The sequence below is a fragment of the Erinaceus europaeus genome, chromosome 18, assembly GCF_950295315.1.
Source record: "Erinaceus europaeus chromosome 18, mEriEur2.1, whole genome shotgun sequence".
NCBI classification, from domain to species: domain Eukaryota; kingdom Metazoa; phylum Chordata; class Mammalia; order Eulipotyphla; family Erinaceidae; genus Erinaceus; species Erinaceus europaeus.
This window is the reverse complement of record NC_080179.1, coordinates 33340236-33366013: the sequence shown is the minus strand read 5'-3', so window position 1 is coordinate 33366013 and position 25778 is coordinate 33340236. Positions and strand designations below refer to the sequence as shown.

General features: G+C 37.1%; 1 protein-coding gene across 26 annotated transcripts in view; it reads right to left on the bottom strand.

Moving 5' to 3' along the window:
• Positions 1-25778, bottom strand: part of BAZ2B (bromodomain adjacent to zinc finger domain 2B) — a 368528-nt gene that overhangs the window by 12807 nt on the left and 329943 nt on the right. For 21 of the 26 annotated variants that reach the window (XM_060177832.1, XM_060177835.1, XM_060177833.1 and 18 more), the window contains 8 exons: positions 24827-24889; positions 22913-23057; positions 11364-12016; positions 10711-10984; positions 10376-10531; positions 5398-5558; positions 1741-2051; positions 1220-1355 (listed from right to left, as the gene is read on the bottom strand). In XM_060177832.1, the coding sequence (XP_060033815.1) occupies positions 1220-1355; positions 1741-2051; positions 5398-5558; positions 10376-10531; positions 10711-10984; positions 11364-12016; positions 22913-23057; positions 24827-24889 (1899 nt within the window). The remainder of the gene's footprint in view (positions 1-1219; positions 1356-1740; positions 2052-5397; positions 5559-10375; positions 10532-10710; positions 10985-11363; positions 12017-22912; positions 23058-24826; positions 24890-25778) is intronic. The other 5 variants (XM_060177841.1, XM_060177845.1, XM_060177847.1 and 2 more) reach the window with 1 other exon arrangement.

The window sequence follows — 25778 nt, the reverse complement described above, 5'->3', positions numbered from 1 at the left end:
GGTTAAGCGCACATGGCGTGAATTGCAAGGAGGCCCGGATCCCCACCTGTAGGGGGGTCATTTTACAAGTGGTGAAGCTGGCCTGCAGGTGTCTATCTTTCTCCTTTTCTGTCTTCCCCTCCTCTCTCAATTTCTCTCTGTCCTATCCAACAACAACAATAACAACAAGGGCAACACAAATGGAAAAGGCCTCCAAGAGCAGTGGGGTTCGTAGTGCAGACACTGAGCCCCAGTGATAACCCTGGAGGGAAAAAAAGTTTCCAGATGAACTAAACAAAGCTTTAAAACAAATTCTAACTTGTTTGGGGGGAAGAAATAAATTTGGGAGTATTCTGAAGATTCAATAGACAGTTTAAGCAAAAGAGACCTATCTTATTTGCATAGAATGAATAAGGGTAAGTCTAGAAGTAAAAATGAAGGAGAAAATGCTATATTATTTAAGGATCACTTCATTTATTTAGGGAATGACTATTTTAAGTAAAGAAAATTTTTTCTCAATCATTTATGAAAACAAATTTCAAATATTTAAATTTAATGTGTAGCTCAAAAGCAAATATTAAAAGGGATTCATAAAAATCTACATCTAAAAATATTTCCATGTGTAATATATTAGAAATAAGGGGAGTATTTGTATATGATCTAAAATGAATATATCCCTGTGAAATAATTGAAATGTAGCCTTTTTACAAAACATGATAATAACAGAAACTAATTGGGCTTGAAGATAGATGAAAAAATATTTTAAATTATCAGAGGAATGACTGATCTATACTTCACATCAACTATATCAATGTTAAATATCTTATACTTATTTTAATACTTTTTAATTTCAAAAATAAAAATTGATGTAAGTATAAAGACATTTAGGGATTCAGTGAATTACATGATGGGCACTGTTAGCAACCCAAATATTTATAAGAGGGGAAGGACCTTCAAAATATTCATATTATCAATTATTACACTAGAAAAATATAGATAAGGACTTTAGTCAGAGATATAAACATTTAAATAAGGAAGAATTTCGATTAAAAAAAGATAACATACTTGGCAGAGTACTTCAAAAATCTCAAGAGGAAGAAGAAAATATCAAAATATGTAACATTTAAGAATTAAGCAAATTCTCAAGTAATAAGTGTATAGTTAAGTTAAGTGGATGGTGGGGGGAGAAAAACAGGACTTAGTAAATTAGCTATAGTATTTCTTAAATAAAAACACTTACAACTTTCATAATTGATTTTTCCCATGCTATTGATTTCTGTAACTGCTGAATGCACAGAGCTACCTGTGCAGCACTGCGAGCTTCTGATAATGCCCTTCTCCATACCCTGAGCCCTGGAGCAATATCCTCTTCAATTCTGCATTAAAATATAGAAAGATTAAGTAGGTCATGTCCACATTTATGGTTACTGAATGTGAAACAATCATCACACTGAAAGCCAAGCAATGACAAAACATGTAACAGCCAATAGTATAAGGTTTAAGCAACTAAATTTGATGTAGTGCACAGACTGTGGCTACGTGCCTCAAAGCTTAGTCACAACCAGGTAAAATGTAAGATTACTTTGCAGGATTATCAACACACATAACAAAAAAAAAATGTTTTTACAAAGCACCATGCAAATAGCATGATCCATGTGGATCACAGACATACAAGAAGATACATAGATAACAGGCAATAGAAAATAGGCTCCAATTAGCAAAGAAGCACAATAATTTTTCAAGTTAATCTCAATAACCTACCCGTCACCATCACCACTAATGGATGGTGCAGGAGCAGGGACAGTAACTGTGCCCACATTATCCAGTTTGATCTGAATGGTGGTACTTAAGGGGCTCTTCAGATACCTTCTTTCAATGTTCCGCTCCAAATCAGCCAGCCTGGTTACAGCTATATCTAGGGGATTGTCACTCTTCCGTTCTAGTATATGTGCACTGCTTTCTTCTTCTCCAATAAACTCTCCATTATGCTCCTTGCATAAGTTAGAAAATGACTTATGCTCATAATATACCAAGTCCTCCCTTTCTGATGCAGGCTCTGGACACATCCAACCCTATATATTAAGAGAATAATGTTATTATGATTTCTTTTTAAAACACCTGGATGAATTACCCTTTCTTAAAATATAGCAGCAGACACCAGAAGGTCTCAGGGGTTTTTACTAAGTAAAGTTTACACCTTATAAAGTTAGGTAGAAACAAGAACAGATAAGTTTCAACATATTTTGCTATTAAGGAAGGTACAATAAAAATCAGTAAAATATTCTGAAGAACTTCAAACTATATGCTTATTAGTTAAATGAGACTACTTAAAGGAAATGCTGGTAATCTCTGACCTTTTTCACCTTCATTCCTTCTACCACACATTTATTTGTATAGGTCTCTTGTAAGCACCATTTTCCCTTCAGCAGCAGGAGTTTTGCATAATCTGCTATATTTATCTGTGTAACTGTTCCCTATTCCTCTTTATCTACTTAACTATAGCCAAAAATTACTTCCTTGGGAATGAATGCATCTCTGACACAGGAGATAAGTCTCATACTGCAGACTCCCAAAGGATCATATAATATTCCATTGTCTTGTGATAATCTAATGTGATTATTTGATGAATATCTTTCTACCTCAAAATTTTCACCTCCACTCATTATATTAATTCTCTACACCAAAATCCTTCAGAGTCCTTAATACTAGTTTTAAGCAGTACTACAGTAGACCTCTTTCTTTCATGTGCACATTCACACATCATATCCTACTCTACAGTCAGTTTCCATAACTTGTCACTCTACAAACTGGTCCTGCGCTTCCTGATTTTGGTGCTTTGCTCAGGCAAAGCACCACTTGCCAGTATGGCATTCCCTTCAGAAGCCTACTTTTGTATCAAGATCCAGATCAATTCCTACATGAAATCATCTTTGATTTTTTTTGCCTATATATCTACCAGCAGCAGTGTAGTTTTTTCTTTTTCTAGGTTTGCGTAGGAGGGTTTTTTTTTTTTTTTTGTCATTGTCAGGGCATCACTGGTTTAAGCCAACTTTGTGAGATGAGAAGGAGGGGCAGGTCATATGCCATATCACTGAACCATCCCCTAGTGCAGTAAGGGACAAGTATGTACCTGTCTTGCATAAATGAGAAAGTCAGCACCCCCTGGGTAAGCTATCTTGGTGCCCTCTCTCCCAGAGGAGTTGATTTTCTAAACCATTGTCAGGACCTCAGCACTTCAGCCCAGCATTTTCAGCAAGAAATAGACACAGAGCCGAGAACACTGACGTTTCCTCTAGTGCTGTGGGGACCAAAGGGTTCAAATTAGGTCCTGTGCATATCAAATTCTGTACCCTCCTAAGTGGGGTACATAATTTACTTTCCATCTATGCACAAGACTTTTCTATAATAAGTTACTAATTCTACAGAGATGTCTACATGTGTTACTTCCTTATGTAATAGGGAACCATTATCTTTTAATTGGTCTTCATACTGACGATCCTGTGTATCCAAGATAATTACAGCACTAAATAGAATAATTCTTATTTCTTTATAAAGTTAACTTGTGTGAAAGAATTGTAGGACTTCCCTTGAAGATGCCAGATTAATAAAGCATGTTTTATATTATATTATAAGGCCATGAGGAAAATACATCTAGTTTGCTAACACAACAGTTTCAAAATGTCAACTAATTGCTCACCAAGGTTGATAATTATATTTATGGTTAGAAAGTGACATTTTGGGAGCTGGGCAGTGGCGCAGCAGGTTAAGCACAGGTGCGCAAAGTGCAAGGACTGGTATAAGGATCCTGGTTTGAGCCCCTGGCTCCCCACCTGCAGGGGAGTCGCTTCAGAAGTGGTGAAGCAAGTCTGCAGGTGTCTGTCTTTCTCTCCCCCTCTGTCTTCCTCTCCTCTCTCCATTTCTCTCTGTCCTATCCAACAACAAGGACAGCAATAACAACGACGACGATAAACAAGGAATACAAAAGGGGAAAAAAGTGGTATTAACTCTGGAACATGACATTTTTGGGGAAAACTGCAAATGTTTTCAAAGTCATCATTAAGGAAACATTTAATTATTGAATTGAATAGGATTATGGCATGTTTCTCAATCTGAATAAAATGTGATAATTAAATCAAATTACACAGAGGTTTACATTTGTTAGACCTTAACTCACCATCCTTCACCCATTTACTCTCAAAGATATCTTATAAGCAAATGAGACCTTTATGCTTACAAAAAATATTGTATAAAGGCAAAACTTTCCTTTTTAGTAGTTCACTGGAAACAGTTTTGTTTCATTGCTTGTAACATAATTTTGCCCAGAAGTTAATTAAAAAAACGAAACTGTACATATGTTTTAAGGGTGTGTGCACGTGTCTGCATTGTAATTTACCATATATTTGGATATATCTGTATTATTTTCAACTTAAACTTCTATGCATAGAACGACATATAGCTTGTATACAAGTTTCAGTTCATGTCTGAAACACTACAGCAGGAATTAGATAGAACATTGCATTTATCATGAGTAAAACTAGTAAAAATATGGTCATATTAAAAATTATATACCAGAAATGACTTTTATTGCCAGGGCTTGGTGCTTGCACTATGAATCAACTGCTCCTGTGGCCATTTTTCTTTTCTTGGAGAGGACAGAGAGAAATTGGGAGAGGGGAGAGAAGGAAAAGATAGAGAGGGAGAGGGAATGACAGACAGCTGCAGACCTGCTTTATCTTTGAAGAGACCCCCCTGCAGGTAGGGAGCCATGGACTTGAACCAGGATCCTTATGTGGTTCCCTGCGCTTTGTACTATGTGTGTTTATCCTAGTGCACCATTGCCTGGCCCCCTAGAAATTACATTTTTTAACAACATTAGGGAGGCTCCAAAATTAAGTGAATAGAAGATGGAATCTGGGGTCAGAGAGATTTGGTTTGAATACACATTTAGCTACTAACTCTCTCTTTCCTTCCTTGTAAGATAAGTGAAATTGAGAGCTGAGTGGTAGTATACTGGGTTAAATGCAGGGACCCACAAAAGGACCTGGGTTCAAGATCCTACTCTCCACCTGCAGCAGGGACACTTCACAAGCAGTGAAGCATATCTTAAGATATCTGTCTTTCTCTTTCCCTCTCTTCTCAATTTCACTCTGTCCTACTGAATAAAATGGGTGAGGGGGCGGAATGGCTGCCCTCTGGGAGAGGTGGATTCACAGTGAGCCTCAGAAATAACACTGGCAGAAAAAAAAAAAAGAGGAAGAAAAAGAAAAGAAAAAGTGAAATTAATTCAGGATTATTTTGGAAATCAAGTAAGATAAAATGAAGATATTTACCATAGTAACTGGCATAAAGCAGCCATGTAATAAATATTAGTTACCTTGCACTAGCCTAAAAACAGATTTTATTACAAGACAATTTTACCTTTACTTGCAAACTTGCTGATACAACCCTCCTTTCTAGATCTTCTACCTGTTGAAGAATACTTAAGTCCATTTCCATTGCTTGTTCTTCGACTGACCAGTTCTCCACAATATCTCGAGTCACCTGGTTTTCTTCTTTTTCACTTAATTCAATAATAGCAACTACATTTGAAAGAAATTAATTTTTAAATTAATCTTACTTCACTTCTTTCAGAAAGTAATTAATCAAATGTCCTGGATAACGTGTAACATATGATTTAGCACACACAAAAATGTATTTGTGCAGATATAGACAACTTACTCTTTTTTTTTTTAAATCAGTGACAAACATTACGGAGAAAAATAAAGTAAGTAGAACAGGACAGAACAGAATGAAATAAAACAGAAAAAGATACCTTCCTGTAATGTGGTGGGGACCCAGTTTGAACCTGCATAGCAAGTGCAGTAATGTCAGTTCCTCCCCAATTTTTAATCTGGTTTTATGTATTTATGTATTACAGCAGCTTACTTTTTTTTTTTTTTTGCCTCCAGGGTTATTGCTGGGGCTCAGTGCCTTCACTACGAATCCACTGCTCTTGGAGGCCATTTTTTCCCCATTTTGTTGCCTTTATTGTTATTGTTGTCCTTAAGGTTGCTGTTGTTGGATAGGACAGAGAGAAATCGAGAAAGAAGGGGAGACAGAGGGAGGGGAGAAAGATCTTGTGAAATAACCCCCCACATAGCTGGGGAGCTGGGGGCTCGAACTGGGATCCTTAAGGTGGTCCTTGCACTTTGTGCCACATGTGCTTAACCCAGTACACTACAGACCAGCCTCCAGCAGCATACTATTAAGAGAAAGAATAAGAGGGAGAGATTCCTGGGGCTAAAAGCCCCATACCTACTAGGGAGCAGCTAGTAGCAGTCTGACAGTTTACCAGTTGACACACCACCTCCAGACCAAGTTTTATCAACAAAAAGACTGCTGAAGAGAGGAAAGGATCCCCTAAGGCTCTCCAATTGCAACTGTGAGTCCCCACTGCTACTGCCCCTTGGAGAGACATTTGCTGTGCTGACATGGTGCAGGCGGGGCAGAGAACGGTTTTGGAGATGGCGCTATATAGTGGGAACCTTTCTACACTGTTCTCCTGATGAACTGGGAGACACAGTAAATAACTGCTTCAGAACCTACAAAGTACAAACGGTAATTGTTTAGAAACTCACAGGGCCAAGGAGTGCTGCCTGGCTCAGCTCTGGTTGTTGGCAGAGCAGGAAATTGGCCCTGGGGCTTTGGATCACTGGGGCATGGGAGTCTCTTTGCATAACCATTATGCTACCTATTCCCCACCCAGTTTTTAGCTCTTGGTCACAAGTGAGTAATTAAGCTAAAAAATCTATTTATAGTTAAAAAAAACTCTTAGGCTCCCATAGCCTGCAGGAAATAACATAAGAAGATTCAGCCACATTGTTTCCCCTCAGGGATTGAGATAACATTGAAAAACTGTTAAGAACTGAAACTGTGAACTCTTAAGTACCTTATTTAGACAGTCAATACAGGGAAGTGGGATCAGTGGGTTGAAAAGTAGTAAAGGGGGGCCAAGGGGTAGCACAGCGGGTTAAGCGCATATGGCATAAAGTGCAAGGACCACAGTAAGGATCCCGGTTTGAGCCCCAGGCTCCCCACCTGCTCCTGCAAGTGGTGAAGCAGGTCTGCAGGTGTCTATCTTTCTCTTCCCCTCTCTGTCTTCCCGTCCTCTATTTTTCTCTGTTCTATCCAACAACAACAGCTACAACAATAATAACAAATACAACAAGGGCAACAAAATGAGGAAAATAGCCTCCAGGAGCAGTGGATTTGTAGTGCAGGCAACAAGCCCCAGAAATAACCCTGGAGACCAAAAAAGTAGTAAAGGAGGGATAAAACCCAGATATAATGGTTAAACCAAGACAAAACAATGGAGAGAGAAATGAACTGGGACAAAAGCCCAGATTTAAGTCCCAAAAAGGTAGAGGCACATATGAATGAGGACAGCATCCAAACACTAATTGATGCAATAATTACAGGAAAGAGGACAGCTTTTGAAAGTAATATTATTAGAATTTGGGAAACAACAAATAAGACTCTGAAAGAAAACACTAATTAGCTCAAGGTAACTAGAAAGCTGAAAGCTGAAATACCTGAGTTAAGAGCACAACGAGCTGTACAAGGGAATACAGTATCTGAACAGGGTAACAAAATAAATGAGCTACAAACAACAGCAGAGGGGAAAGAGAGGAGAATCACTGAGGCAGAGAACAGAATTAGGAACAGAACAGATTGAGGATGAATTAGAGAAAACTAAGGAAGAAGTTTAAGAGATTAAGAGACACTGAAAACAGAGACATAAGGAATGCCTTCAAAAGAAGTAATATACACATTATTGGCTTACCACAGGAAGAAACAGAGCAAGGGGAAGAAAGCATTATAAAGGACATAACAGCTGAGAACTTCCATACTGTAAACAACATAAAGGACATAAAGATTCAAGAAGTCCTGAGAGTCCCACACAGAATTAACCCAGACCTAAAGACACATTATATTTAGAATGGAAAGGAAGGACCCTGAAGGCTGCAAGAGAAAAATGAAGAGTCACTTACAGAGAAAAACCTGTAAGATTAGCAGCAGATTTCTCTACACAAACACTAAAGGCCAGAAGAGAATGGCAAGATATATACTGAGTGCTCAATATCAATGAGAAAGGATTTCAACCAAGACTACTGTATCCAGCTAGACCATCACTCAGACGAGATAGAGGCATAAAAGCCTTCTCAAACAAGCAACAGCTAAAGGAATCATCAATCAGCAAGCCTGCCCTACAAGAAGTTCTGAAAGGTCTCCTATAAACAATGACAACATCATCATAACCATGCCTTATATAAGAACACTCTAAAAATTTAGAATAATGCCATCAAAATATTTTAAATCATGGAAATTATGGATTCAAGTCAATGGCCTGGATTCACCTATTAAAAGACACAGAGTAGGATGGTGAATCAGAAAACACAACACAACCATATGTTGTCGGTAGGAAACCCACTTAACAAGAGAATCACCTACTCATAGAAAAGGATACAAAACTATAATACAAACTAATGGACCACACAAAAAACAGGAACAGCTATTTTTTTTTAATTTATATTTATTTTCCCTTTTGTTGCCCTAGTTTTTATTGTTGTTGTTGTTATTGATGTTGTCACTGTTAGATAGGACAGAGAGAAAAGGAGAGAGATGGGGAAGACAGAGGAGGAGAGAAAGATAGACACCTTACTGCCTGTGAAGCGACTCCCCTGCAGGTGGGGAGCTGGGGACTCAAATCCGGATTCTTACACCAGTCCTTGTGCTTTGTGCTATGTGTGCTTAACCCGCTGTGCTACTGCCCAACTCCCCTGAAATAGCTATTCTTATATCTGACACAATAAACTTTAAAATAAAGTAATAGGGAATTGGGTGGTAGCACATAGGGTTAAACATACGTGGTGCAGAGCACAAGGACTGGTATAAGGATCTTGGTTCAAGCCCCCAGCTCTTCACAGGTGGTGAAGCAGGTCTGCAGGTGTCTACCTTCCTCTCCCCCTCCTCTCTTCATTTCTCTGTCCTAAGATCAACGACATCAATAACATCAATAACATCAATAACGACATCAATAAGTCCACATAGGATATTTTTAGGGATAGACATTTTTAGGGTTGTTAAGCTGAAAGACAGTGTCAAAAAAGTAAAGAGCATTGATATCATCCCAAGCATTTTTCTCATACTACATGGAATTAACACTTCACAACAAGCAAAAACCTAATAAAAGTTCCAAAATGTGAAAACAGCACACTACTTAACAACTACTTGTTCAAAGAGGAAATTAAGGAAGAAATCAAAATATTTCGAGAATTCAATGAAAATGAAGACAAGAGCTATCAAAATATTTGGGACACAGCTAAGGCAGTACTGAGAGGGAATTTCATAGCCATACTAGCACACATTAGGAAACAGGAAAAAACATCAAATAAACAACCTGATTGCATACCTTAAAGACTTAGAAAAAGAGGACCAAAGGAGCTCTAAATCCACCAGAAGGACTGAAATAACTAAAATTAGGGCAGAAATAAATAACAGTGAACATAAGAGAAGTTAAATGCTGGTTCTTTAACAAAGTAAACAAAATTGATAAACCCTGAGCCAGAATCAATAAAAAAAGGGGCAAAAAACTCACATAAATAGGACTGTAACTGAAAGAAGAGATATCACAACAGACACCACAGAAGTATCATATGAGGATTCTATGAATAACTATATATGTCACCAAGCTAGAGAATCTGGAAGAAATGTATGAGTTTCTAAATACTTATAAACCTCCTAAATTAAACAAAGAGGAACTAGAACATATGAACAGGCCAATCACAGCCAAAGAAATTGAAACAGTTATCAAAAACCTTCCCAAGAATAACAGTACTGGACCAGATGGTTTTACAAATGAATTCTACAAAAACTTTAAGGGAGATTTAATACCTCTAATTTTAAAACTCTTCCAAACGACGAAGACACAGGAATACTCCCTGCCAGCTTCTGTGAAGCTAACATCACTCTGATAGCAAAAGCAGATAGCAAAAGCAATTATAAGAGTTAATAAAGTGCTATTTGTCTTTTAAAAAAATCTTTTTTTTTAAATTATTGTATAGAGATAGAGAAATTGTGGGCAGGGGAAGAGGGATAGAGACAGAGATACATACAGCTTTGCTTCACCACTTGTGAAGCTTTTCCCCTGCAGGTGGGGACCAGGGGCTTAAACCCAGGCCATTGTTCACTGTAATGTGTGCACTTAATCATGTTAGCTACTGCTTGGCCCCAATAGGTGCCATTTATTGAGAAAAACAGGAGAAATGCCAACATTAAAAATAAGATAGCGAAATATGTTTAAAGGTAAAAAAGAATTCCCGTAATCAAGAAAGCAGAAATCCTTTTAGGTACATACCATCCTTATTCTTGATGCAAGCTTGCGTAATATAATCCAAGTGTTTCTGAATTTGTTTCTGCAGTGCCTTTTCTCTTATTCCTCTAAGATGTAGCACTTTGAGCAAAGCTTTTAGGTCCTCTGGGTCAATAATTCTCCACCAACCAAATTGCATTTCTAAGCAATGATAAACACAAAGTTTTACAAATATCTTGACTATGAAATGACACAATGCAAGTCAAAAGATCTATCAACAATGTATATCAAGCAGTCAAATGTTTATTAAAATATAGGAATTATGTATATGAAACACAGGCCTCTATAGTAATGACATCAAGTGGCTGTAATCAACTTACCTTCTGGAATAGGTTTTGGACTAGGAAAATCTACTGGTTTTGCTACTTCAACTGCTGCAGGTTGAGTTAGAGAGACTTTTTCATTCTGTGGTACTGGAGATTCACTTTTACTTGAAGGAACATTGGGAGTCAGGAATGAATTACTGTTTCCTTCTGATAATTCCAACCCTGATCCCACACTAGGTATAGGTGAAGTAAATGGAATGCCAGATGTAAGCATGCCAGTTGGCCACCCACAGAATTGAAGTCCCATCATAGATACTCCACTTTTTATCTGGAAAAAAGGACAATATTAAAACTAGAATAAGAAATTTTTTCAGAAACTGAATAATTTTGAAAAACAATCATTTACCAAAATTAAGAGGAAAAGTAAATTTAATAGCAACAACACTAAATTCCAGTTCCTATTGGCTCTCCCAAAAGAAAATCCCCTTTTAGGTATTCCATCATAGTAAAAAGTTAAGAAGTAATTAAAGAGGCTTTTATATTAACTAGAAATCAGTAGTTCTGCCGTGGTGATAGAACTTCTGAGTTTCTTAAGTTCTCAAAATGGTAGAGATAGATAAATATTCAATTTTCCTTGAATGAAAGTCTCATGATTTCAAAAATTAAATAAAGTAATTTATAAATGAACTATAATTAACAGTATTAACCTGAAGAGGTGATAATGCAAATGGATTTAGAGCAACAGGATTCTGAGCAGGAGATGAGGCAAGAAGAGGAGCTGGAGCAGGAGAAGGTGACTTGGAAGGTGGCTGAGACTGAGGAGTCACTGAAGAAGCAGTTGACATATCACCATGGATAAGTGAGGTATCATCACAGGGTGTTCTTGGCAATAAGCTAAACCACTGTCTATTCTTTTCAGTCAGCGTTTTTAACAACTGGTCATTCGGTAGAGGACTGTAAAATTTCCCTGGACCACTTGAACTAGTATTAAATAGATTATTAGAATCTGTCTTGTCCATGTTATTTTGTGTTGCTGTCGATTGAATGATGCCTAATGAGTGTTTCCCACTGTTTTGATAAGATACTGCACATCCATTTGTATTACTATTCGGTTTTGGAGTCATTACATCTGGCTCTGGAGACATCTTTGCTACTTCTAAAAGCTTGCTTAATTTTGAAAAGGAGCCAGGTTTCTGAAGGAACAGATTTGTGTTATCTTTCTCTTTAGGATCTTGTTTTTGTTCACAATGTTCTGTGTTTGAAAAATTTAAAGTGTCCTCCAAAGTCTCAAGTATTTCTTCTTTGATCTTGATAGTTTCTTTTTTTAGTTTTTCTCTTTCCTTTGCAATTTCTTCTAGTCCTAAAAATAAAAAAGCATTAAGAAATCAGTTATTCTGTATCAAATCAATTTTATAATTATTTTATTTCTACTTATTAAGTTATAAGCATAAGTAATTTAACATACTTTTTTGATTACCTAAAACGCAGCTTATTTCCCCTCTTTTATAAAATAGATTAAAAAATATGTATTTATTTATTCCCTTTTGTTGCCCTTGTTGTTTTATTGTTGTAATTATTGTTGTTGTTATTGATGTCATTGTTGTTGATAGGACAGAGAGAAGTGGAGAGAGGAGGGGAACACATAGAGGGGGAGAGAAAGAAAACTGCAGGCCTGCTTCACTGCTTGTGAAGTGACTCCCCTGTAGGTGGGGAGCCGGGGGCTCCAATCAGGATCCTTACACTGGTCTTTGTACTCTGTGCCACCTGCACTTAACCCATTACACTACCACCCAACTCCCTAAAATAGTTTTTTTTTTTTTTTTTAGTTTTGCTCCTTGGAATATTAAACATAAGAACTGTGGTTAATCATTACAAAAAATAAAAATGAAAGTTCTAATTCACAGCAAGAATATCAACACTCTTGTAAAACCCTTCCAAGAGTTCTCTGTACATGTAACTCAAATATAAAATTTATAAACCTATAATAATGGAACTATGGGTGATTATGCTTAATGAAGTAGGGTAAGACAACTACTGGATGTTTTCACTCATGTGGAATTTAGGTAACAAAAAAACATGAGCTTGTAATAAAAAAACTCTTTTTTATTACAAGCTAATGACTAACTAATTTCTGAGTCTTTGTAAGAACTGTGGTGGTTATTAGTGGTTAGGAGATCACAGAACTTGATGAGGGGTGTGGTGTGGAACTATACTTCTATAACCTTATAATCTTGTAAACTATTATTAAATCACTAAGTTAAAAAGGGGAAAAATCCTACAATATACATAATATTCCAAGTTAAATATTTAATGAATACCCTATAATTATTTTGATGTGCCAATAAGTATAAAACTACACTACCAGTAGTTTTAATGGCTACAGAGTATTCAATGGAATATTATTTTTTAAACATTTTATTAGGGATTTAATATTGATTGACAGAATATTAAAAAGACACTTAACTTTTCAAAAACATAAAAGAACTTTGACCACTCTTTTTCCCCCTTAATGGAAAGAGTGAAAATAAGATAATAAAATACCTAAGCTTATTTCAATGCCCTGAGGCCCTGCTTGAACCTGGGCAACACACAGCACACTAAGTAAGTTATTTTGCCAGTCCCTTCTGACCACTCTTGTCTTTAGAACCTTATTTCCCCTTTTTTCTCTTGTCAAGTACTCAAGTACATTATGTGCTTGCTATTATCTCTACTTGGTACACTGTTTTTGTTGACTGGCTCTATCTTTCATATTTCAGACTGTGTAGTTTTCTTGCAAAGGTTTTCTCTTACAACATAATCTAAAATAGAATCCTCACTCCACTAACTTTTATCATTGTCAATATCAGTGTATATACAACTGATATATAGTTAAAATAACTTTTATTTACAAAGTTTACCATCACACACAATGACATGTTAAGTTTCTATTCCAATTATATACAGACACATACACATAAACACACACGTTAATTTTTAAATAGATTTCGCATGCTTTTTTGAAGTTACTTCCTAACCCAATTTAAAATGTTTTACCTCAGATTTATGCTTCTAGTTATTATGGAGTCATAGAGTTGCATGAGACAACTAAGAACAAACAAATACAAGCAGAATATATGAAGCAAGAGTTTATAAGAAGCAGAATATCAGGTAACAAAGACAGAAAACAAAATAAGTCTATATTGCCCTAGGTTGCCCTAGCTAATTTGTCTTGGATTAGTTTCCAGGCTATAGAGCAGGAAGAAGAAGGAATTAAGTAGAATCTGACAAGCTCCCTGAGATGAAAAAATGAAACTCTCAGTGGTATAGGGAGGTGACACAGTGGATCAAGCATTGAATTCTCTAGCATGAAGTCCTGAGTTCAATCCCTCAAAACATATGTACTAGAGTGATGTCTAGTCCTTGTTCTCTCTCTCCTACTATCTGCATGAATAAATAAAATCTAAAAAGAAAAGAGAAGAAAATAAAATAAAATAAACTTTCCTGAAAGTTCAAGTGAGACCAAAGTGGCTAGAGGGCTCAGAAGAAAGTACTAGAGAGGAGAGAACTATATGGAAATAGAACTACACACCTCTACACAGGGACCCTCAAATATTCAACTAAATAATGAAAAAAATCAGTACATATATATGAGGTATCTAATAAGGGAGGGTCCTGTCTCTCTGCTCTAAAAATAAGGTGGGGGGACAGAGAGAGAAACAAACAGGCAATCAGGGGCAGTGGAGTTTCACAGATGTGAAAACCTGGCAGGGAAAAAGTAATTAAAAATAAAAATGACCTTTTCTGTGACTGCCTCCATAATACTTTCAGATTCTTTAGTAAAGCATTTAATCCACTCTCTTGTCATTCTTTTCTTTCCTTCCTTCTTCCTTCCTTCCTTTCTTTCTTTCTTTCTTTCTTTCTACCAGAGCACTACTCAGCTCTGACTTCTAGTGGTGTAGGAGGTTATGAGCCTCAGGCATTAAAGTCAAAGTTAAAGAATAAACCACATATTGGAAAGCCGAACAAAGAGAAAGAAGAGAAATGGAAGATCAGCTATACATATAATACAGGTGAAGATATTCATCAACTAAATAATAAAAGTAGGAGTTCATGTTTGATTCCAGGATGTGACAGAAAAAATACATGGCCAAACAAAGAATATTTATCAGGAAGGGGTACTGTGACCATTTTCATAAACAATAAAAATTTGAATCTGGAAGTATAAAACATAGTAGAGGAGTAACAGGATTAAAAAAAAAAAACAAAAAACGGGGGGTTCCCGGAAGATGGTGGACTGAGAAGCTGCTAGTGGCTTGAGCTCTGACCACATCTCCTGGAAACAGTAGGATTTTCTGCCTTTAGTAGGCCAGTCAATAAGGGGTCCTAGTGGTGACACCAAGGAGGTGACTATAACTTAATTTGGGTTAAGAATTAGAGTAGGAAAAAAGGGGAAATTTTTTTTTTCGTTTTAATTTTTAAGCATACCTCCTCCCCCTTGCCCCCCCCAACCTGTCCCTCGGGACCAGCTCCTAGCAGGCTCCCCTGCTGAGCTTCTGTCTTTACCAAATTCCTATCCCACCAGGGAGTATCATTCATTCTAAGTCTATACCCTTCTGAAACCTCTGGCCTTTTTTCTTTCTAAGTAGCCAAACCCCCCCCCCCACCTCACCCCTCATAGCTAATTAAATAATTAAAAATAAATAAATTTTAAAAAAATCTTTCCTTTCACTGCTCTTTTATGACTGTTCTTTTTCTTATCTTTTTCTTTAATCTCTCTATCTCTTTTTTTTCCCTCTTTTTCTCATTCTTGTCATGCTTTCTTCCTTAATCCTACAGCTTCCAAAGCCACAGCCCCCAGCCCCCACACCACCAAACAGTGTGCTTTTTTGAATTCACTGATAAACATTTGGGAATTATTTTGGGGAAGAATTCTGACTCAGTGTGGACTCTCACTGCGAGTGTCTCTGCTCAACTTCCCTTCCTCCTTTAGCCACCCCTAGAATATACAGTGGATAGTAGATTTGCATAACTGTCTATTTCAGCTATCCTGGTCTAGTCCTGAGGTTTTGTTTGTTTGTTTGTTTGTTTTTTATCATTCTTAACAATCAGCTGCCTCTGATCACAAGGTTTGAGGTAATCTGGGACAGGGTTTTTATTTTATTTTTTTTATCCTGCTCCATTTTAGTATTAAAATATACTATTATATTATACTATATTTATATTTATAAATATAAATATAGTATAAATATAAATATTATATTATAAATATTATATAAATATAAATATAAATATTTATAGTATATTTATTATACATAAATATACTATTATATTATATTATATTATATTATATATCTTCCCCCCCTTTAGGTTGATCAGAATTAACTCTTAGCATATATTTCAGTGCTAGGGTAGTGGGCATCTTATCTATTGTGGGAGGAACTTGTCTCCTTAATCCTACCTCCTCTACCCTCCCTCCCCATCCTAGCTAATCAAAAAAATTAAATTAAATTAAATTAAAAATAAAGTAATCAAAAAAAACCTTTCCTTTCACTACTCTTTAATTACAGCTCTTTTTCTTATCTTTTCCCTTTTCTCTCTCTTGTCTCTTCTTTCTTTTTTTTCTTTTTTTTTTTTTATCTTGTCATACACTTCTTGCTTCCTTCTTCTTTGCCTTTCTGAATTTGTGAATTATTTTGGGGAAGAAATCTGACTCAGAGTGGACTCTCTATGTGTGTATCTCTGCTCTACTTCCCTTCCCCCTCTTGTTACCCCTAGAATATACAGTGGATAGTAGATTTGCATAACTGTCTATTCTTGATATCCCTTCTTTCTTTTCTCTTTCTTCTTCACTGGGATTTGGTTACTATTTTTTCACGGACTGGAGACATGGTTTGGATAACTGGTAGTGATTAAACTGCTTCAATACTTGCTTCAGTTGCTACTGTAATTCCTGAGGTTGGTGAGTGCAATTGTCATAAAGGTACTTAGCACAGTGTTGCTTATACTCAAGACACAACAACTGAGGAACAACAGATAATATAAAAAAAAAAGAAACACATAAATCAAAAAAATGGGTAGATCAAAAACAAATAAAACTGCTACTCCAATGAATGAAGACAAGAGCCCAGAAGAAACTGCAAATCAGCCAGAAGTAAACATAGATAAGAAAAGTATGCAAGCAATAATAAACTTATTAATCACAGAAATGAAAACAACATCGGAGGAAAGGAATGGCAGTATTAGGGAAACAACAGTTGAGATCTCCAAGGAAAACACTGATTATCTTGAGGCAATTAGAGAACTGAAAGCTGAAATAGCTGTAATGAAGAAAGAAGCTGAGGCAAGGGAAAGCAGACTAACAGAAGCAGAAAACAGAATTAGTCAGACAGAGGATGAGTTAGAGAAAACTAAGAAAGAGGTGAAAGAGCTTAAAAATAGATTGAGAGATACTGAAAACAACAACAGAGACATATGGGATGATCTCAAAAGAAGTAACATTCATATAATTGGCCTGCCAGAGGAAGAAAGAGAGGAAGGGGAAGCAAACATTCTAGAGGAAATAATAGAAGAAAACTTCCCAAACCTGAATAACAGAAAGGACATCAAGATTCAAGAGGCCCAGAGAGTACCAAACAGAATCAACCCAGACCTGAAGACACCAAGATACATCATAGTCATAATCAGAAGAAGTAAGGATAAAGAAAGGATCCCAAAGGCTGCAAGAGAGAAACAAAAAGTCACATACAAGGGAAAACCCTTGTTTTCCCTTGTTTGATTATCTGCAGACTTCTCCACTCAAACTCTAAAAGACAAAAGGGAATGGCAAGATATCTATCGAGCCCTGAATGAAAAAGGGTTTCAACCAAGGATAATATATCCTGCTAGACTTTTATTCAAACTAGGAGGGATCAAAACCTTCTTAGACAAACAACAGTTAAAGGAGGCAACCATCACCAAGCCGGCCCTGAAAGAGGTTCTAAAAGACCTCTTATAAACAGGAACATCACTATAATACTTGCAATATATCAGAGCAAACAAAAAAATTTTTTTGAACAATGGCACTACAATACATTAAATCCATAATATCAATAAACGTCAATGGCTTAAACTCACCCATCAAAAGGCACAGAGTGGGGGGATGGGTCAGAAAACATAACCCAACCATATGCTGCTTGCAAGAATCCCATCTGTCACAACAAGATAAACACAGACTTAAAGTGAAAGGATGGAAAACTATTATACAGGCTAACAGACCACAAAAAAGGGCAGGAACAGCCATTCTCATCTCAGACACAATAGATTTTAAATTAAATAAAGTAATAAAAGATAGGCAAGGACATTACATAATGATTAGAGGATCAATCAGCCAAGAAGACTTAACAATTATTAACATCTATGCACCCAATGAGGGACCATCTAAATATGTCAAGCACTTAGTGAAAGAATTTCAAAAATACATCAATAGTAATACAATAATAGTGGGAGACTTCAATACCCCACTCTAACATTTAGACAGATCAACAAAGCAGAGAATAAACAAAGATACAAGAGAAATAAATGGGGAGATTGACAGACTAGACCTCTTGGACATTTTCAGAGTCCTTCACCCCTAAAAACTGGAATACACCTTCTTTTGAAATCCACATAACACATACTCAAGGATAGACCACATGTTAGGCCACAAAGACAGCATCAATAAATTCAAGAGCATGAAATCATCCCAAGTATCTTCTCAGACCACAGTGGAGTAAAACTAACATTCAACAACAAACAGAAATTTATTAAAAGTCACAGAATTTGGAAACTAAACAACATGCTCCTTAGAAACCACTGGGTCAGAGACTCACTCAAGCAGGCAATTCAAATGTTCCTGGAAACAAATGAAAATGAAGACACAACCTATCAAAATATTTGGGACACAGCTAAAGCAGTACTGAGAGGGAAACTTATAGCCATACAATCACATAATAAACACCAAGAAGAAGCTCAAATGAACGAACTTACTGCACACCTCAAGGACTTAGAGAAAGAGGAACAAAGGAACCCTAAAGCAACCAGGAGAAAAATCACTAAAGTTAGAGCAGAAATAAACAACATCGAAAATAAAAGAACCATACAAAAGATCAATGAAGCCAAATGTTGATTCTTTGAAAGATTAAACAAAATTGACAACCCCCTAGCCAGACTCACCAAACAAAAAAGAGAGAAGACTCAAATTAATAGAATTGTAAACTGGAGGAGATATCACAACTGACACCACAGAAATCCAAAGAATCCTGTGAAACTTCTATAAAGAACTATACGACACCAAGCTATAGAATCTGGAAGAAATGGAACAAATCCTAGAAGCATATACCCTTCCAAAACTGAACCAAAAAGAACTACAAAATCTAAATGCACCAATCACAGACAAAGAAATTGAAACCGTTATTAAGAATCTCTCCAACAACAAAAGTCCTGGACCAGATGGCTTCACAAACGAATTCTACAAAACTTTTAGGAGACAGTTAGCACCCATACTTCTTAAGCTTTTCCATAAGATTGAAGACACAGGAATACTCCCTTCCACCTTCTATGAAGCCAACATTACCCTGATACCAAAAGCTGATAGGGACAAAACAAAAAAGGAAAACTACAGACCAATATCTCTGATGAACATAGATGCCAAAATATTAAACAAGATCTTGGCCAACCGGATACAGCAACATATCAAAAAGATTGTTCATCACGACCAAGTGGGATTCATCCCAGGAATGCAAGGCTGGTTCAACATCCGTAAATCAATCAATGTCATTCACCACATCAATAAAAGCAAAGCCAAAAAACCACATGATTATCTCGATAGATGCAGAGAAAGCCTTTGACAAAATCCAATACCCATTCATGCTCAAAACTCTACAAAAAATGGGAATAGATGGGAAATTCCTCAAGATAGTGGAGTCTATATATAGCAAACCTACAGCCAACATCATACTCAATGGACAGAAGCTGAACGCATTCCCCCTCAGATTGGGGACTAGACAGACCTGTCCACTGTCACCATTACTCTTCAACATAGTATTGGAAGTTCTTGCCATAGCAATCAGGCAAGAGAAAGAAATTAAAGGAATACAGATTGGAAGGGAAAAAGTCAAGCTCTCACTATTTGCAGATGATATGATAGTATTCATAGAAAAACCTAAAGAATACAGCAGAAAACTACTGGAAGTTATTAGGCAATACAGCAAGGTGTCAGGCTACAAAATCAATGTACAAAAAATCAGTGGCATTTCTTTATGCAAACACTAAATCTGAAGAAGAAGACATCCAGAAATCACTCCCATTTACTGTTTCAGCAAAATGAATCAAATACCTAGGAATAAAGGTGACCAAAGACTTGTATGCTGAAAACTATGAGTTGCTACTCAAGGAAATAGAAACTGATACCAAGAAATGGAAAGATATCCCATGCTCATGGATTGGATGAATAAATATCATCAAAATGAATATTCTCCCCAGAGCCATATACAAATTTAATGCAATACTCATCAAAGTTCCACGAAGCTTCTTTAAGAGAATAGAACAAACACTACAATCATTTATCTGGAACCTGAAAACACCTAGAATTGCCAAAACCATCTTGAGGAAAAGAAAAAGAAATGGAGGCATCACACTCCCAGAACTTAAACTATATTATGAAGCCATCATCATCAAAACAGCATGATACTGGAACAAAAATAGGCACACAGACCACTGGAACAGAATTGAAAGCCCAGAAATAAATCCCCACACCTATGGACATCTAATCTTTGATAAGGGGGCCCAAAGGATTAAATGGACAAAGGAGGCTCTCTTCAATAAATGGTGCTGGGAAAACTGGGTTGTAACATGCAGAAGAATGAAATTGAACCACTTTATCTCACCAGAAACAAAAATCAACTCTAAATGGATCAAAGACCTAGATGTCAGACCAGAAACAATCAAATACTTAGAGGAAAACATTGGTAAAACAGTTTCCCACCTACACCGCAAGGACATCTTTGATAATTCAAACCCAATTGCAAGGAAGACTAAAGCAGAAACAAACCAATGGGACTACATCAAACTGAAAAGCTTCTGCACATCAAAGAAACTATTAAACAAACAAAGAGACCCCTCACAGAATGGGAGAAGATCTTCACATGCCATACATCAGAGAAGAAACTAATCACCAAAATATATAAAGAGCTCAGCAAACTTAGTACCAAAAAAGCAAATGACCCCATCCAAAAATGGGCAGAGGATATGAACAATACATTCACTACAGAGGAAATCCAAAAGGCTAACAAACATATGAAAAACTGCCCTAGGTCACTGATTGTCAGTGAAATGCAAATTAAGACAACACTAAGATACCACCTCACTCCTGTAAGAATGGCATACATCAAAAAGGACAGCAGCAACAAATGCTGGAGAGGTTGTGGGGACAGAGGAACCCTTTTACATTGCTGCTGGGAATGTAAATTGGTCCAGCCTCTGTGGAGAGCAGTCTGGAAAACTCTCAGAAGGCTAGACATGGACCTTCCATATGATCCAGTAATTCCTCTCCTGGGCTTATACCCCAAGGACTCCATAACACCCAACCAAAAAGAGGTGTGTACTCCTATGTTCATAGCAGCACAATTCATAATAGCTAAAACCTGGAAGCAACCCAGGTGCCCAACAACAGATGAGTGGCTGAGAAAGCTGTGCTATATATACACAATGGAATACTATGCAGCTATCAAGAACAATGAACCCACATTCTCTGACCCGTCTTGGACAGAACTAGAAGGAATTATGTTAAGTGAGCTAAGTCAGAAAGATAAAGATGAGTATGGGATGATCCCACTCATCAACAGAAGTTGAGGAAGAAGATCTGAAAGGGAAACTAAAAGCAGGACCTGACCAAATTGTAAGTAGGGCATCAAAGTAAAAACCCTGTGGTGAGGGATAGACATGCAGCTTCCTGGGCCAGTGGGGGGTGGGGGTGGGTGGGAGGGATGGGTTACTGTCTTTTGGTGGTGAGAATGGTGTTTATGTACACTCCTAGCAAAATGTAGACATATAAATCACTAGTTAATTAATATGAGAGGGAGAAAATCAATTGTATGTCTCAAAGTTTTTTAAAACACAAACTGAATCTTTTAAATATACAGGCTGTGTATTTGATATGCGGACTCTCTCAAAAGCCTAGACCAAGTAGATCAGAAGCATCCAATAGCACAGCTATGTACAAGATACTGGGTACTGTACAGCAAACCCTACCAAAAGGACTTTTCAAAGTTAACCCAATTACCAAATAATGTGATGATAACATTAACTATCGATTGTCTTTTTGAACCCTAAGATAGCAGGAACCTCACATCTCCGCCATAGAGCCCCTACTTCCCCCAGTCCTGGAACCCTTGGATAGGGCCCACTTTCCCGTATGTCTCTCCCAATCCATATCAAATAATATTGCATCTGCCGATCACAACCTCACCAACGCAACGATTACCACCTCAACATGCTTCACTTCAGACTGTGTCCAGAGACTTCATGTGTGGAATGACAACCCTTCAGCTTCATTACTCAGGTGAGACCTTTCCTTTCATAGTATTTCTAATTTCATCCCAGGTGGTTCACTTTCTAACAAAGTCCCAAAAACTAGATATACACCAGTTTCTGTGAGAGAGAGCATATGTTCACACACATATCTGTAAACTATTGCAAAATATATACCTGAAAGCAGAAGTACACTAGAGTTTGCAGTGAGTACCTCCCTAACACTTCCTCTCCACTATTCCAAGCTTTGGGTCCATGATTGCTCAACAATTTGTTTGGCTTTGTATGTTAACTCTCTTTTCAGTCACCAGGTTCCAGATGCCATCAGGATGCTGGCCAGGCTTCCCTGGATTGAAGACCCCACCAATATGTCCTGGAGCTCAGCTTCTTCCCCAGAGACACACCCTACTAGGGAAAGAGAGAGGCAGACTGGGAGTATGGACCGACCAGTCAACGTCCATGTTCAGCGGGGAAGCAATTACAGAAGCCAGACCTTCTACCTTCTGCAACCCACAATGACCCTGGGCCCATGCTCCCAGAGGGATAGAGAATGGGAAAGCTATCAGGGGAGGGTGTGGGATATGGAGATTGGGTGGTGGGAATTGTGTGGAGTTGTACCCCTCCTACCCTATGGTTTTGTTAATTAATCCTTTTTTTAAAAAAAAACAAACATGATTTTTTTTTTTTTTTTTTACAAACATGATTTCTTATAGCACTTTAGAATTATTCCTACCTTCACCACTCTCCATGCCTTCTACAAAAATCCCCCCACATTGGGGTAGAATCCAATAACGGCGTCTGTAGCGATCCTGGCCAAACATCATTGAACGTAATGAGTGAGAAGCACCAAAGAGCTTCTTTCTGTACTGACTCTGCTGCTGTTAAAAAAATGATGCATATATTCAAGCTATGGATGTAAGTACTTTAAAAGTTCATATATAATATGAAACTTTTAACTCATGCTTTAAAAATATTTTTGTTCATTTATTTTTCATTTTGTTGCCCTTTTATTGTTGTTGTAGTTATTATTGTTGTTGTTATTGATGTTGTCATTGTTGGATAGGACAGAGAGAAATGGAGAGAGGAGGGGAAGACAGGGGGAGAGATGGATAGACATCTGCTTCACGGCCTGTGAAGCAACTCCTCTGCAGGTGGGGTGATAGGGGCTCGAACCAGGATCCTTACACCGGTCCTTACACTGGTCCTTACACCGGTTAACTCATGCTTTTAAAACAAAAACACTCATTACTGAGAAATACAGCAAAGGGGCTAAATATTGCACATCTGAATTCAATTTCAGTAACACAAAAAAGAACAAACTTTGTTTTTTCATTTTTAAAATATTTTATTTCTTAGACACACAGAGAAATTTAGAAGGGAGGGAGAGATAGGGAGAAAGAAAGAGAGACACCTACAGCACTGTTTTGCTGTTTGTGAAACTTTCCTCCTGCAGGTGGGGCCCAGTGGCTTGTAGCTGGGTCCCTGCACATTATAACATGTGCATTCAAGCAAGTGTGTCACCATCCAGCCCAAGAATAAAAGCCTTTTTTTTTTGAGGGCACTGAAATATTCATATTGCTTACTATTAAAAGAAAAAGTTGGGGGCTGGGTGGTGGTGCACTTGGTTGGGTGCACATATTACAAAGCGCAAGGACCCAGGTTCAAGCCCCTGTCTCCACTTGCAGGGGGAATGCTTTTCGAGTGATAAAGCAATGCTGCAGGTGTCTCACTGTCTCTCTCCCTCTCTGTCATTCCCTCCCCTCTTGATTTCTGGCTGTGTCTATCCAATAAATAAAGATAATAAAAAAAGAAAAAGTTTTATTTTGTCAAATACCTTAAAGTAACCCATGTTTTACTTTAAGACAGTAATAAACAATATGATCAAGTATTTTATTAGTCAAAGCAAGTTGACCAAATTCTATTAATTACATTTTATAAAAAATGTTTCTATATGCATATGTGAGTATAAGTCACACACACATATATATACATGTATACAACTCTCCCCAACCATCATAAATAAATATATATATATATATATATATATATATTTTTTTTTTTTTTCTTTTCCCTCCATGGTTATTGCTGGAGTTTAGTGCCTGGACTACAAATTCACTGCTCTTGTGGGCCATTTTTTTCCTTTTTTGGTTGTTGTTAAAACAGAGAGAAATTGAGATGGGGAAGATAGAGAGGGAGAGAGAAAGATATACACCAGCAGACCTGCCTCACTGCTTGTGAAGCTATCCCTGTATGGGTGGGGAGTCGGTGGCTGGAACTGGATCCATGAGCCAGTTCTATTGCTTCACACTATGTGCGCTTATTCTGGTATGCTACCACTTGCCACCCTCCATCATACTTTTAAAATGTACATTTAAAAAAAAAGTTAATCTGAAATTTGACTGATACAACTGAAATCAATATTTAATGAAACATGAATATATATATGTATATGTACATATATGTATATATATATATATCCAGTTTATAAATTCTAGTGCTGTGGGATGGCCAGAGGCTTGAACTTATGTCAGTACTTATCAAAGCAAGCACCCTCTTAAGTGAGCTATCTTTCTGACCACAATGGCAGTTTTTAAAACATCATAAAAAAATTAGATGCAAACTTAAGTCTGGAAATTGTTTAACTTACTTTACTCAGTTTTTCAATCTGTTTTTCTAGTTCTTCAACACTTGCTGTTTGGTCACTTTCATCCTATACATAAGGAAACACAGTATTATTTACCTTTTAAAGATTTATTTAATTAACCAATTAGAAAATATTTAACAAAAGCTTCTTATATGCAAAAATACCAGGTTAGGCATTAAGGAAATAATAAGACCCAGGTATTGCTCCCTATAACTTTATTATTATTATTATTTTAATTTTTTAATTTTTTTTTGATAGGACAGAGGGAAATTGAGAGGGGAGGGGAACATGGGGAGAGAGCAAGATAAACAGCTGAAGACCAGCTTCACCACTAGTGAAGCGACCTCCCTGCAGTTGAGGAGCTGGGGGCCTCTTATCATCTCTTCAGCCATAAGGAGTACAAAGGTATAAAGGGAGGACCAGGCAGGGGTAGATAGCATACTGGTTATGCTAAGAGCTCTCATGCCTGAGGCTCTGAAGTCCTGGGTTTAATCCTCCCACTCCTACCCCTGCACCACAAGCCAGAGCTGAGCAGTGCTCTAGTAAATAAATAAATAAATAAATAAATAAATAAATAAATAAAACCTATTTGGAAAAGACAGATTTGCTAACAGACAATGAATTAATTTTTCTCCAACAAGGTAACTGTTCTTTAAATTCAAAACACAGACTAGAATTGCCGGGATAGCCTGAGGGTGCTTCTTCCCGAGCTAGTGCTCTCTGGGTTGGAGAGAACTCAACTGGAGCTGATCTAGGCTGCTGCGTGGGAGAGGGATCAGGAACTCGTGCCGCACTAACTTCGCAGGAGATACACTCTGGAACTTTCAGAGCCGGAAAGCAATTTCCAAAGTCGCTCCCTATAACTTTAATTTTGGCAAGAGACACACAAAATAAAAACAAAATAGCAGTAAGAGAGATAAATAATTACATATTTTTACCCTCATACTGAAGGGTA